This window comes from Haliotis asinina, chromosome 4 (assembly GCF_037392515.1).
Source record: "Haliotis asinina isolate JCU_RB_2024 chromosome 4, JCU_Hal_asi_v2, whole genome shotgun sequence".
NCBI classification, from domain to species: domain Eukaryota; kingdom Metazoa; phylum Mollusca; class Gastropoda; order Lepetellida; family Haliotidae; genus Haliotis; species Haliotis asinina.
The window spans coordinates 59,257,781-59,273,113 of NC_090283.1; the positions used below are offsets into that span (position 1 = coordinate 59,257,781).

General features: G+C 40.7%; 1 protein-coding gene across 2 annotated transcripts in view; it reads right to left on the reverse strand.

Moving 5' to 3' along the window:
- Window positions 1-6,337: 6,337 nt before the first annotated feature.
- Window positions 6,338-15,333, reverse strand: part of LOC137281735 (serine/threonine-protein phosphatase 6 regulatory ankyrin repeat subunit B-like) — a 176,455-nt gene continuing 167,459 nt past the window's right edge. Inside the window, exons 3-4 of one of the 2 annotated variants that reach the window (XM_067813317.1) lie at window positions 11,002-11,157; window positions 6,338-10,245 (exon numbers count right to left, since the gene is read on the reverse strand). In XM_067813317.1, the coding sequence (XP_067669418.1) occupies window positions 6,533-10,245; window positions 11,002-11,157 (3,869 nt within the window). In that variant the 3' untranslated portion in view covers window positions 6,338-6,532. The remainder of the gene's footprint in view (window positions 10,246-11,001; window positions 11,158-15,333) is intronic. The other variant, XM_067813316.1, reaches the window with a different exon arrangement.

Below are 15,333 nucleotides of genomic sequence, written 5' to 3' on the forward strand. Positions count from 1 at the left end.
AACCTGTGTGCTACAGGAGATGACTTAGTATTATAACAGTAAGTCTAAGATAAGGTATGGGAGTAGAAACTGTGCGCTACAGGAGATGACTTAGTTTTATAACAGTAAGTCTATGATAAGGTATGGGAGTAGAAACTGTGCGCTACAGAAGATGACTTGGTATTATAACAGTAAGTCTATGACAAGGTATGGGAGTAGAAACTGTGTGCTACAGGAGATGACTTGGTATTATAACAGTAAGTCTATGATAAGGTATGGGAGTAGAAACTGTGCGCTATAGGAGATGACTTGGTCTTGTAACAGTAAGTCTATGATAAGGTATGGGAGTGGAGACTGTGTGCTACAGGAGATGACTTGGTATTATAACAGTAAGTCTATGATAAGGTATGGGAGTGGAAACTGTGCGCTACAGGAGATGACTTGGTATTGTAACAGTAAGTCTATGATAAGGTATGGGAGTAGAAACTGTGCGCTACAGGAGATGACTTGGTATTATAACAGTAAGTCTATGATAAGGTATGGGAGTAGAAACTGTGCGCTACAGAAGATGACTTGGTATTATAACAGTAAGTCTATGACAAGGTATGGGAGTAGAAACTGTGTGCTACAGGAGATGACTTGGTATTATAACAGTAAGTCTATGATAAGGTATGGGAGTAGAAACTGTGCGCTATAGAAGATGACTTGGTATTATAACAGTAAGTCTATGATAAGGTATGGGAGTAGAAACTGTGTGCTACAGGAGATGACTTAGTAATATAACAGTAAGTCTATGATAAGGTATGGGAGTGGAGACTGTGTGCTACAGGAGATGACTTGGTATTATAACAGTAAGTCTATGATAAGGTATGGGAGTAGAAACTGTGTGCTACAGGAGATGACTTAGTATTATAACAGTAAGTCTATGATAAGGTATGGGAGTAGAAACTGTGTGCTACAGGAGATGACTTGGTATTATAACAGTAAGTCTATGATAAGGTATGGGAGTGGAAACTGTGCGCTACAGGAGATGACTTGATATTATAACAGTAAGTCTATGATAAGGTATGGGAGTGGAGACTGTGCGCTACAGGAGATGACTTGGTATTATAACAGTAAGTCTATGATAAGGTATGGGAGTAGAAACTGTGCGCTACAGGAGATGACTTGGTATTATAACAGTAAGTCTATGATAAGGTATGGGAGTAGAAACTGTGCGCTACAGAAGATGACTTGGTATTATAACAGTAAGTCTATGACAAGGTATGGGAGTAGAAACTGTGTGCTACAGGAGATGACTTGGTATTATAACAGTAAGTCAATGATAAGGTATGGGAGTAGAACCTGTGTGCTACAGGAGATGACTTAGTATTATAACAGTAAGTCTATGATAAGGTATGGGAGTAGAAACTGTGTGCTACAGGAGATGACTTGGTATTATAACAGTAAGTCTATGATAAGGTATGGGAGTAGAAACTGTACGCTACAGAAGATGACTTGGTATTATAACAGTAAGTCTATGACAAGGTATGGGAGTAGAAACTGTGTGCTACAGGAGATGACTTGGTATTATAACAGTAAGTCTATGATAAGGTATGGGAGTAGAAACTGTGCGCTATAGGAGATGACTTGGTCTTATAACAGTAAGTCTATGATAAGGTATGGGAGTGGAGACTGTGTGCTACAGGAGATGACTTGGTATTATTTAAGTAAGTCTAAGATAAGGTATGGGAGTGGAAACTGTGCGCTACAGGAGATGACTTGGTATTGTAACAGTAAGTCTATGATAAGGTATGGGAGTAGAAACTGTGCGCTACAGGAGATGACTTGGTATTATAACAGTAAGTCTATGATAAGGTATGGGAGTAGAAACTGTGCGCTACAGAAGATGACTTGGTATTATAACAGTAAGTCTATGACAAGGTATGGGAGTAGAAACTGTGTGCTACAGGAGATGACTTGGTATTATAACAGTAAGTCTATGATAAGGTATGGGAGTAGAAACTGTGCGCTATAGAAGATGACTTGGTATTATAACAGTAAGTCTATGATAAGGTATGGGAGTAGAAACTGTGTGCTACAGGAGATGACTTAGTAATATAACAGTAAGTCTATGATAAGGTATGGGAGTGGAGACTGTGTGCTACAGGAGATGACTTGGTATTATAACAGTAAGTCTATGATAAGGTATGGGAGTAGAAACTGTGTGCTACAGGAGATGACTTAGTATTATAACAGTAAGTCTATGATAAGGTATGGGAGTAGAAACTGTGTGCTACAGGAGATGACTTGGTATTATAACAGTAAGTCTATGATAAGGTATGGGAGTGGAAACTGTGCGCTACAGGAGATGACTTGATATTATAACAGTAAGTCTATGATAAGGTATGGGAGTGGAGACTGTGCGCTACAGGAGATGACTTGGTATTATAACAGTAAGTCTATGATAAGGTATGGGAGTAGAAACTGTGCGCTACAGGAGATGACTTGGTATTATAACAGTAAGTCTATGATAAGGTATGGGAGTAGAAACTGTGCGCTACAGAAGATGACTTGGTATTATAACAGTAAGTCTATGACAAGGTATGGGAGTAGAAACTGTGTGCTACAGGAGATGACTTGGTATTATAACAGTAAGTCAATGATAAGGTATGGGAGTAGAACCTGTGTGCTACAGGAGATGACTTAGTATTATAACAGTAAGTCTATGATAAGGTATGGGAGTAGAAACTGTGTGCTACAGGAGATGACTTGGTATTATAACAGTAAGTCTATGATAAGGTATGGGAGTAAAAACTGTGTGCTACAGGAGATGACTTGGTATTATAACAGTAAGTCTATGATAAGGTATGGGAGTAGAAACTGTGCGCTACAGAAGATGACTTGGTATTATAACAGTAAGTCTATGACAAGGTATGGGAGTAGAAACTGTGTGCTACAGGAGATGACTTGGTCTTATAACAGTAAGTCTATGATAAGGTATGGGAGTGGAGACTGTGTGCTACAGGAGATGACTTGGTATTATAACAGTAAGTCTATGATAAGGTATGGGAGTGGAAACTGTGCGCTACAGGAGATGACTTGGTATTGTAACAGTAAGTCTATGATAAGGTATGGGAGTAGAAACTGTGCGCTACAGGAGATGACTTGGTATTATAACAGTAAGTCTATGATAAGGTATGGGAGTAGAAACTGTGCGCTACAGAAGATGACTTGGTATTATAACAGTAAGTCTATGATAAGGTATGGGAGTAGAAACTGTGTGCTACAGGAGATGACTTGGTATTATAACAGTAAGTCTATGATAAGGTATGGGAGTAGAAACTGTGCGCTATAGAAGATGACTTGGTATTATAACAGTAAGTCTGTGATAAGGTATGGGAGTAGAAACTGTGTGCTACAGGAGATGACTTAGTATTATAACAGTAAGTCTATGATAAGGTATGGGAGTGGAGACTGTGTGCTACAGGAGATGACTTGGTATTATAACAGTAAGTCTATGATAATGTATGGGAGTAGAAACTGTGTGCTACAGGAGATGACTTAGTATTATAACAGTAAGTCTATGATAAGGTATGGGAGTAGAAACTGTGTGCTACAGGAGATGACTTGGTATTATAACAGTAAGTCTATGATAAGGTATGGGAGTAGAAACTGTGTGCTACAGGAGATGACTTGGTATTATAACAGTAAGTCTATGATAAGGTATGGGAGTGGAGACTGTGTGCTACAGGAGATGACTTAGTATTATAACAGTAAGTCTATGATAAGGTATGGGAGTGGAGACTGTGTGCTATAGGAGATGACTTGGTATTATAACAGTAAGTCTATGACAAGGTATGGGAGTAGAAACTGTGTGCTACAGGAGATGACTTGGTATTATAACAGTAAATCTATGATAAGGTATGGGAGTGGAGACTGTGTGCTACAGGAGATGACTTGGTATTATAACAGTAAGTCTATGACAAGGTATGGGAGTGGAGACTGTGCGCTACAGGAGATGACTTGGTATTATAACAGTAAGTCTGTGACAAGGTATGGGAGTGGAGACTGTGTGCTACAGGAGATGACTTGGTATTATAACAGTAAGTCTATGATAAGGTATGGGAGTGGAGACTGTGTGCTACAGGAGATGACTTGGTATTATAACAGTAAGTCTATGATAAGGTATGGGAGTAGAAACTGTGCGCTACATGACTTGGTATTATAACAGTAAGTCTATGATAAGGTATGGGAGTGGAGACTGTGTGCTACAGGAGATGACTTGGTATTATAACAGTAAGTCTGTGATAAGGTATGGGAGTGGAGACTGTGTGCTGCAGGAGATGACTTGGTATTATAACAGTAAGTCTATGATAAGGTATGGGAGTGGAGACTGTGTGCTACAGGAGATGACTTGGTATTATAACAGTAAGTCTATGATAAGGTATGGGAGTGGAGACTGTGCGCTACAGGAGATGACTTGGTATTATAACAGTAAGTCTGTGACAAGGTATGGGTGTGGAGACTGTGCGCTACAGGAGATGACTTGGTATTATAACAGTAAGTCTGTGATAAGGTATGGGAGTGGAGACTGTGTGCTACAGGAGATGACTTGGTATTATAACAGTAAGTCTATGATAAGGTATGGGAGTGGAGACTGTGCGCTACAGGAGATGACTTGGTATTATAACAGTAAGTCTATGATAAGGTATGGGAGTAACGGTCACCTTAGCTCTAAGATCGTTTTGTATAATGGCCGTTATAACTTCACACGCACCATTGTATTACTTGCCTCATCCCGACGGCATTGTTGATGCAGAATTTTTTTAACAAATGTAATTTTTGAATAATGTCATAGCACACGATTGTTGGTATGTATTAGCATTTGTTGTGTTTGGTCATGATCAGAAAGTTTATCCAAGGGAATCACAAAAAAGGGATTAAGTAATTATTATTAGCAACTGGGGAAATATCGCAACCGATCAGTCAGGAAACAAGGACACGTTTTTGGTAAAATTCAGTATGACTCACATGCTCTGATAATATTCTCTGTACATGAATTTGTGAAGAATGTCTTCAATATATGCAAATTGTTTCTGCAGCAGTTTGACAATGATGGATGAAACATGAACGACACAGAGCCTTGTGCTATGTCTTGGTAGATGTTTCCTCTGAATATGTTCAGTTTAGGCTCTTTTGCAATGCACAGTCTGTTCAAGTACTGTTAGAAATTTAAAAATCCTGTTTTTGAGCTGTTACTTTGTCTTGGTAGTTGTTTCCTCTGAAAAAGTTCAGTTTAGGCTCTTTTGCAATGCACAGCCTGTTCAAGTACTGTTAGAAATTTTAAAAATCCTGTTTTTAAGCTGTTACTTTGTATCCCTAAATGTTCGATATTACAAATAGCATATGTCAAAATAATCCACATCGGCATAACTGAGCGTTCAGTGGGATGCCTTACAGGGTATCCAGAAAAGCATTTTTACTCGTAAAATCAGACAAAACATATACAAAACAGCTCCTGAAAACAATAGATCAGACTACAGATGGCAGTTAGGTCACTCAGTCAAGTATGACGACTCTGTCAACTCACCTGGCATGAAATGCATGTGCTGCATGCAGGCACCAGGGGTCATCTCCAAGATATTTTGCTTGTTCACGTGTGTTGAATATGTCTCACCTGTTGCTTAACAGCGTACGTGTCTTCCTGTCATAAAGTTTATGTTAAGATATGTAAAACAGCATGATAGCATTGATACCCATAGACAAGCTTAAATCGACCATCGTATTCTATGTCTCAAAATATATAGGTGGCATGACCACACAAAGATTGACAGGATGGTATAATACTTGCAAATTGTTATGACATGCCATTTTCTTCCCCCATTTTAAGTCTCCTAAAGGACTATCTTTTCTTAGCTAATGTCTCTATCCTCCAGACCACGTCCTACCGCTGTCTGCGTCACTCATCCTGGTCTTGCTTTTGAGACGACCCCTCCTATCTGTTTATATATAGTGATAGTGAGACTCCATGTTAGGTACATTCTAAATAGTTTCAGCATTAACATTATTTTAAAGTCAGGAATCATTAATAATAAGGTTAAGTTTAATTTCAAAATGGGCATTTAAAACGTGTCCTCTTAAATACAATATCTGGAATTTTTGCACTAATAACGCGATGGTCTATTCCAGATAAGTCACTTTGGACTTTCCAAAATACTGCTCTGCTCATTTTTGCACTCATCTCTGCTCAGTAACGTCCCTTCTAAACCTTTCCTATCTCCCTATAACTGAGGCTGTATTTAGATTGAACTTAGTTTATATTTCACACTTTCACGTACCAACTAAATGAATCGTAGAAATGTGAAAAAAACACTTTTCTTTACTAGTTCCAACAGTACTGTCAGTTTTCACATCCACCATAAAGAACACAGATGCCATAACGTTCTTGCCTTCACCCTGTTGTTCAAGTCGTCACATAAACAGTATCAATGTGACATATCTAGTAGCATTTCCCGCACTGATCAATCAAATCTGCAAATGTCTTTTGAATCAACATTGATCGGACTTGCAACTAGTGCAGAGGTTTCTGTCCTGAATTATTCTGTACATTAACATCAGCTCCAGCCTTCAGTAACATATCAACACACTTTGTAAATCCCCACTCTGCCATATGAACAGGTGTGTCACCTGTATTATGCTGTACAGTAACATAAGCTGCATCTGTCAGTAACACATCAACACACTCTGTAGATGTCCTTGCTGCTGCTCTGTGAAGTGTTGTGTCACCTGTATTATTCTGTACATTAACATCAGCTGCATCTGTCTGTAACACGCCAACACACTCTATAGATGTCCTTGCTGTTGCTCTATGAAGTGGTGTGTCACCTGTATTATTCTGTACATTAACATCAGCTCTAGCCTTCAGTAACACTTCAACACAGTGTGTAGACGTGTTTGCTGCTGCTCTATGAAGTGGTGTGTTACCTGTATTGTTCTGTACATTAACATCAGCTCCAGCCTTCAGCAACACATCAATACTATGTGTAGATCTGCACCATGCCGCTGTGTGAAGTGGCGTGTCACCTGTTTTATTCTGTACATTGACATCAGCTCCAGCCTTTAGTAACACACTAACACACTGTGCAGATATCCCCTCTGCTGCTCTATGAAGTGGCGTGTAACCTGTATTATTCTGTACATTAACATCAGCTCCAGCCTTCAGTAACACATCAAGACGCCCAGTAGATTGCCACCCTGCTGCTACATGAAGTGGTGTGTCACCTGTATCATTCTGTACATTAACATCAGCTCCAGCCTTCAGCAACACATCAACACACTCTGTAGATCTCCACCATGCTTCTGATGCTGATGCTGATGCTGCTCTATGAAGTGGTGTGTCACCTGTATCATTCTGCATGTTAACATCAGCTCCAGCCTTCAAAAGCGCATCCACACTCTCTCCAGATCCACACCATGCTGCTGCATGAAGTGGTGTGTCATCTCTATCATTCTGTACATTAACAGCAGCTCCAGCCTTCAGTAACAAATCAACACACTCTGTAGATCCCCACTCTGCTGCCGCTGTATGAAGTGGTGTGTCGCCTGTATCATTCTGTATATGAACATCAGCTCCAGCCTTCAGCAACGCATCAACGCACTCTGTAAATTTGTTTTCTGATGCTGCATGAAGTGGTGTGTCACCTGTATCATTCTGTATATGAACATCAGCTCCAGCCTTCAGCAACGCATCAAGATACACTGTAGATCTCCTCTCTGATGCTGCATGAAGTGTTGTGTCACCTGTATTATTCTGTACAATGACATCAGTTCCAACCTTCTGTAACACATCAACAAACTCAATAAATCCCTGGTCTGCTGCTGCATGAAGTGGTGCGTCACCTGCATTGTTCTGTATATTGACACCAGCTCCAGCCTTCAGCAACACATCAACACACTCTGTAGATGTGGTTCCTGCTGCTGCATGAAGTGGTGTGTCACCTGTATTATCCTGTGCATTGACATCAGCTCCAGCCTTCAGTAACACATCAGCACACTCTGTACATTCCCACTTTGCTGCTCTATGAAGTGGTGTGTCACCTGTGTTATTCTGTACATTGACATCAGCTCCAGCCTTCAGCAACACATCAGCACACTCTGTCGATCCCCACATTGCTGCTCTATGAAGTGGTGTGTCACCCGTATCATCTGAAGCTTGATTGACTCTTGCTCCTTTCTTCAGCAAATATGCAACAACAGTAGAATTCCCTTGACATGCGCTGTGAAGTGGAGTATCTCCATCATGTGACACCATATTAACAGTAGCTCCCTTCCCAAATACCATCTTCACTATGTTCAAGTCCCCAGCTGCACAAGCTCTGCACACAACAGTACTGTCCACCTCTACTCTTCTGTTTAAAAAGAACAGCACCATGTTCGAGTTCATGCTTACAACAGCACATCGAAGACCTTTCTGGTTATCTACGTCACACCCTCTGTTAACCAACAGCTTCACCACCTCTAAGTGACCTTTCTGTATGGCAATGTATAGAGGGAGTTCGTGGTGTAATCCTTGATCCTCATTAACCTCCACTCCCATGTCAAGCACACGCTCCACGGATAGTGTAAGGCCATTTTCACAAAGATAATAAAACACGCTTACACCTAACGAGTCTCTTGCATTCAGGTCAGGGTCAAGAGACATAATCTGATTGACAAACAGGCTGTCTCTGGTTTCTGCTGCTAACATAAGCGGAGTCCGTTTCTCCTCACCGTACCTAGCATTTACATCAAGTTCCATATGTCCACTGATGTATTTCAGTACACTGCATGCAGCATTCTCGCACACACCCAGTAAAATGTCCCTCCCTTCATCCGGGGTGAAGGATATATTTTCTTTCTCCATAATATATTTCAGGAGATGATCTGACTTGTTGCTGGAAAGTAATTCACAAAATGACTGATTGGTTAACTCATCACTCAATTTCACAATGTCAGATGCACACATGTGAAACTGTGTCTTTAGGCAGTCCATTAGTAAGTGAACAAAGTCTGAATTACAACATGCCTGGTGGGATAAGACATGTAATAAATTCCCCCTGTTTATTTCACTCGCAAATCTTCTGACTAAATGTCTAGCATATGTCCATGGGATATTTGCAACAAGATCTTCCTCACCAGCAATGTTTTGCTTTCTTTCTCTTGGGAGTGCAAGACGAAGTCGCTGATTTATAAAGGATAGACTACAATTTTCAATAACAAACTTCAATTGTTTTGTACTGAGAATAAAGGAAACACTGTCATATATAGATGGGTGATCAAACATGAAGGTGTCATCCTCCTTTCTGAGGTAAGATCCAACCAAGTCATCAGCAACGTCTCTGTGTTTATAACCGAGGCTGTCATCCTCCTCCATTTCTTGTCCACTAATCTTCCCATCTCTTTTAATCATTGCCATGAACAATGAACGCTTTTCCTCATCTTTCAAAAGTTTATTCAAAGTTTCATAGAGAAAAGCAATGGGCGCTTGAAAAAATGTTTCTGGGGGAAATTGAGTCCAATCCTTTTGATATGCTGTGACAAACATTTTACATACATGAGGGAAGCCGTGTGGACAGTCTGTCCCACATATTTGAGACACAACTGACTCTTTAAAGTTTATGTTTTTTGCTTCAGCATGAACACGCCATATCTTCCTTCGCTCGTAAGAGTCTCTCTGTGAGGAAACTTTCACTACGTACTGGGGACTGGAAATATAATCTGCCATCCTTCCCAAGTCTGCCAATGAGGATTTCAGCACGTAGTCACGACCAACGAGAATAATGATAGTTTTGTTTTTGTTTGGATTTGATTGTTTAACTTGTGTTTGATCAGCTTCTGTCCTCTCTGAAACCTTTTCAGTTTTGGTCGAAATGCCCATAGAAACTTCATCAGGATCTTCATCAGGATGCTTCACATCCAGAATAGGTCGGAGACTTGGTCTCCATTTCATCCATTCTGCAGCCACGAATTCTAGATCACCAAATATGTCATCCAACAGGATGACAGGATTCGAGCAGGCCATTATGACCTCATTGAACTCTTCTGGTGACACCACTTGGTATACTTGTCTCCCCTGATTGCGCTGGTCTTGGAGGGCCATGTAGGCGGTTGTGGACTTCCCCTCTCCTGGTCTTCCAGTAATTGTCACCCATGTTGCACCTCTGTCCAGCTTTTCTTTCACTTTCTTGAGGGCGTCTGTCTCCACCATGTCTTTGATCCATGACTGTATCCTGGATGTTGTCCTTTCTGTGGAAACAGGGCACATTTAACTATCTATAAATACAATGTGTGGGAAAGTAAACAAACTTACGATTTAAAGATCTTACTCAAGAAAAGGACTTCAGATAATGTTCCCATATTGGGAATCAAACCTGGGTCTTTGGCTGGACAAACAAACACCTTTATCATTAGACTAGGCCACAGGCTCATGTAAAAGTTACTCAAATTGTGTTAAGGCACTAAAGATACTACAAATTGTTGGCATCTGTTGAAATAGAATACAAAACTGCATAATGAATAAAAAAAGTCTGGCGTCATGTGCAAGGTAGTGCCAATAAGAAGATGTGGCCAATAATCAGTTGGACCACCCATCAAATCTCACTAAACTGAAGCATAACAAAGTCATGCCTAGGGGAAAGTGACAGATGGAGAGAGATATATAGAGCAACGTGGCATTCTTTACTGAATCAAAGTTTTTAGCAAAACAATCAAGGTAGAAGACTGCCATCATAGAAGCTGTCCACCAGTATTAACCTCACGTAAAGGGGATGGAGTTGAACCGTGCACATCTGACACGGCGCCCAGCCTGCATCACTTTTAGTTTGTCCTTATACAGGGCAATACAGGAGCATCTGACTGATAAGTGTTTAACACCAACCACGCGCCTACGGCCTGCGTGGAAGGTGAGCAACCTAATGGCTTGGTACTTAGACTTAGACCGGTTTAATCATACATAGCCACCACATGAGCAATCATTTGGGAAAACATTATCAGATATCTCACTCCTGATCTTCTGTGCTGCAGTCAGTGGTTTCTCCTCTTCCTGCTTGGTCAGAGTTGTACCGACATTCTGAGTTCCACCGATGTTCAGATTCTTGCCGCCCTTCACTGTCACATCTCCGAATTGCTGCTGTACTTGTATAAGGTTGTATTGTGCGACTGTAACAGAAACCACATGACTGAAGCTTGCACAGAATTCTTCCAAATTTGAACATGTATTCTACTAGTCACTCTGAAAAACAGAAGACAAAAAACTTTGTATGAGTTACAATAGTTTACTGAAAGGTGGCTGCAAAGAGTACACAGCTTATATAAAACTGAACTGTGCTTTAAAAAAGGATTCATTCTGAGGTCAAACACACTGCCAAGGTCACATCTCCAAAATGTTGCTCTCTTTCATAAGGTTTCATAGTGTTACTGTAACAGCAGCCATTTGACTGAAGGTTTCATACACGTGTTCAATATTTCTAGTGATTCTGAAAATATGTCATCAGCATTTTTGTTCTAAAATGCAGCTGTAAAATTGACACAACTGGATAAAGACTTGCGCTGAGGTCAAACATGGAGGCAGTGCAATGTTATAGGAACCCTGTCAAACATAGCTGGACATATACTACTACTGACAAAATAAGAGATATTGGGAAAAGACAAGCCATGAGGCACTGGTAAGTGTTAATAATCTGACGTTATCTGCTGAGATGTTGTTGGTTTGTCGTTTAGTTTTTGATATTGGAGAATGAAATGAATAGCACTGGTTGGTTGTTGTTTAACGCCGCACTCAGCACTATTCCATTATAAAGCAGCTGTCTGTAAGTAATCGTGTCTGGACCAGACAATCCAGTGATCAGCATCATGAACATCAACTTTCACAATTTGGAAACAATAACATGTGTCAACCAAGCCAGGAAGCCTCATCACCAATCCCTTCAGTCACCTCGTCAAACAGGCATGGGTTATGATATGACAGGATAATTCACAGTTTGACAGGTGTTCAGACAGCTGGGTCCATTTACACCTTAGCCGTCATAATGGTTTGCTAAGATTTAAAGCTTTTACAAAGTAGTAAAGCTGCCACGTGTTTTAATATAATTAAGAATGACATACTAGTTGATCTTAAGGAGGTCAACAACATCAGCTGAAACCAGCAGTCGAACACTGCAGTCGAATCCCCAGTGACTGGCAGTCCAGATGATTGTATCTTTGATACCAGAGATCCTGGTGTTCTGGGCAGAAGAGACGATATGGGCGCTGGTTTCAGGGCTGATATTTCCTGGACCTGTGGAGTTGTTGTTCCAGGACCTGCACATGATGTACTTGAGGATGCTGGTGTCAGAGATGTTATTTCAGGGACCTGTGGAGTTTTTGTTCTGGCAACTACACAATATGTACTTGAGGATGCTGGTGTCAGGGCTGTCATTTCCGGGACGTGTGGACTTGTTGTTCCAGGAACTACACAAGATGTACTGGAGGATGCTGGTGTCAGGGCTGTATCCAGGACCTGAGGACATGTTATTCCAATAACTACACAGGTTGTGGACAGGTTTGCCTGATCTGTTCTTTCATAACCACCTGAAGCTGCGTGGAGTTGCTGTTGTTGCTGTGGTGCTGCTGATACTTCTCCCTGGGGCTGTTGACAACATCCAACAATGTGTTGTACCAGAGACTTTGTACATACGAAGGAAACAAACAGATCAGAGTTGGGCACAAACCAAAGTCATATGAATTCTGAAATTTTTAAAATGATATACCACACAGTGTAGTTTAAGTTTGACTATAAACACAGTTCAGGAATCAGGAGTGTAACATTACTAAAGGTAACCAGTAAACACTTGCTGTACGATTGTTCCGCGCGTCAGTTCATATTTCTGACCATATTTCCCGTTAGTACAGGGTTTTCAAAACCAATGTGGTTGACAAAATAGAGCCACCTGTCTCTATAGCTCAACCGAATTGGACATGGCAACATATGTACAATACCATAGGGATAGGTGTTAGTTGGCGAGGCGTAATGTGTACGCGAGACGGCCTATCGTCTCTTGTTCGCGAGACGGTGCGCTCCGCGGTACTAACTGAGGCAGTTCCCCCTAATTAATTCAATTACCGTGGAACCACCTAGATTGGGGCGAACACGATGCAGGGTAATTAAAGCGTCTCATAAAATCCCCAAGGGTGGTGGGGTACTTGACAGTCGTGAATAAACAGGTTTTTCGATCTCGGATGCCATGCTTTCGTCATTTGCACTGAAGAGATTACAACTTGCAGAATACAAGTTGTTTGTCCGACATAATATCCACAATCATCCTTGGTTGATCCATACTGGGCCTCACTATTTGTCTGGGTTTTTTTGGCACGTGCAAAACATCGGGAAAGCAGAAATAACACGCCCAGGGTCGGCTGTTACAGTTTACATGTGTCAGTTAGACAAAAGTCAATTCATCGTTCATGAAAAAGTGATTTATTTCATTTGAATGTATTACTGGTGGAAACGTTAAAGTGTTCATCTTTGCAGAAAGTTACGGAATATTTTGAAACCAATACGACCCCTACTGCATCTTGCATCTTGCATGAATCAACACTTGGCCAACTTCGTCAACAGTAATACTGCGGAAACTTTTAAGTCATTTGCATATTTCCCGGAAGTGACGTACGTCCATTGTATAACTTCACACAGCACACCGAAAACAAGAACTCAATGTCAGCCTTGACTGACATCTCGAGCTAATCAAAATTAGTGTTAAATTGGAATGTTTGCTTCGATATTTCATTGCAGTTCATTGTGTTGACATGTTGATATCGTATCTTCCAGAATACATGTCAGTTTACGTCCGCATTAGCCGTGTATGCTGTTTTACAGAATATACAGTCCCTGGAAGCGTGCGCGACAGTTTCAGACAATCAAATAAAGCGTGACTCCCTCGTATGTGAGGTGTTATGGGAAGTGAGCATAAAGTTTCATCAGTATACACACTGATTTTGTAAACACATCTGAAAAATGTTTTTGATGTATGAATTTTAGGCTATGATGATATATCTTTGTGAATATCTCCACGGGTATAAATCTGCAACACTTCATTGTCAAGACGATTATAGCAAACAGACTTGTAGTCCTAGCTGGTGGTCTCCACTTGAACCGAACCAAATGCAAACGTTTCTGAACCTCTTAAAAGAAAAAATGGATGTTTCTTTTAAGACCACCGTAAATAGATTGGGATGCTTATGTAACACTTTTCTACAACATTTTGTAAAATGACAGAAGTTGGGATGAAAACAAACTAATTTGACGCTAACTGTTTTATGGGTTCTGGAGAGCCGCTCAAAAGGTGTCCCATACTGTCTAAAATTTGTAGAAAAGGTACAGGTAAGTAATTAGGTGGTATGGGATTTTCACGGTTGATTGATTAACATATTAACAGATTTTAGGCAGTATGGGAATGGAAGAGTCCAACTTGAGACATGAGAGGGGTGTATCACATGTCAAATAGTAAATAACACAAGACAAATTAAATATATATATATATCAACAATTTTAATAATAAATTATCTGTAATAATCTGTCAACAGTTTAATAGTTCAGATACATTTCCATAGTTCAAGCAACACAAGGAGTTATCAGCCTTTCACATTAAGAAACAAAATCACTTCAGGTCACCTAGAAGGTGACCCACATTGTCCACAAATTCCACAGTACCCAACTCTTGGCTGATCAGCTTGTCCTTCGCCCTTCGGATCTCCTTGTCCACAGCCACATACTTCTTCTTCCTTGTGGGTTCCCGCTGATGACCTTGTTGTGCAAGTCGAAGGTAGGGAAGTACTGGAGGTGCTCGTCCGGTACTGCATTCTTCCTCAGGGTAGATAGCGCGTCGTCGTAGATCTGAGGGATAGGTGTTGTTTCGCTTGATGCACGCTCCATAAGTCTACACTTGAAGACTTCAACGTCGTAGATGTAGGGGATAGGAGGGTGGCTGTGGTTTGACACCAGCACCCCAATCGTATCAACTAAGACTCTCCTTGAGAAGCGATATGCTTCAGTGACTGCACTCTGTAGATGGTCTGGGCACTGAGCTAATTAGACAGTATGAGATTTTCTTAGTCTGAAAATTAGGCGGTACGGGTAAACCCCGCTCAAACGACTCACTGATCACGTGTTTGCTTATTGCAAATTGAGGATGCTCTTTCTCTGTACGGACCAACTTGTGAATGATAACTTGTTGATAATGAACATGCATAGAAGTGAGTTGAACCAAATCTATGCCTTCAGAAATTGACATAATTTGATAGAGGCATTTAACAGAAATCACACTTTGTGGCAAATTTCTAAATGATAAAAAATACGAA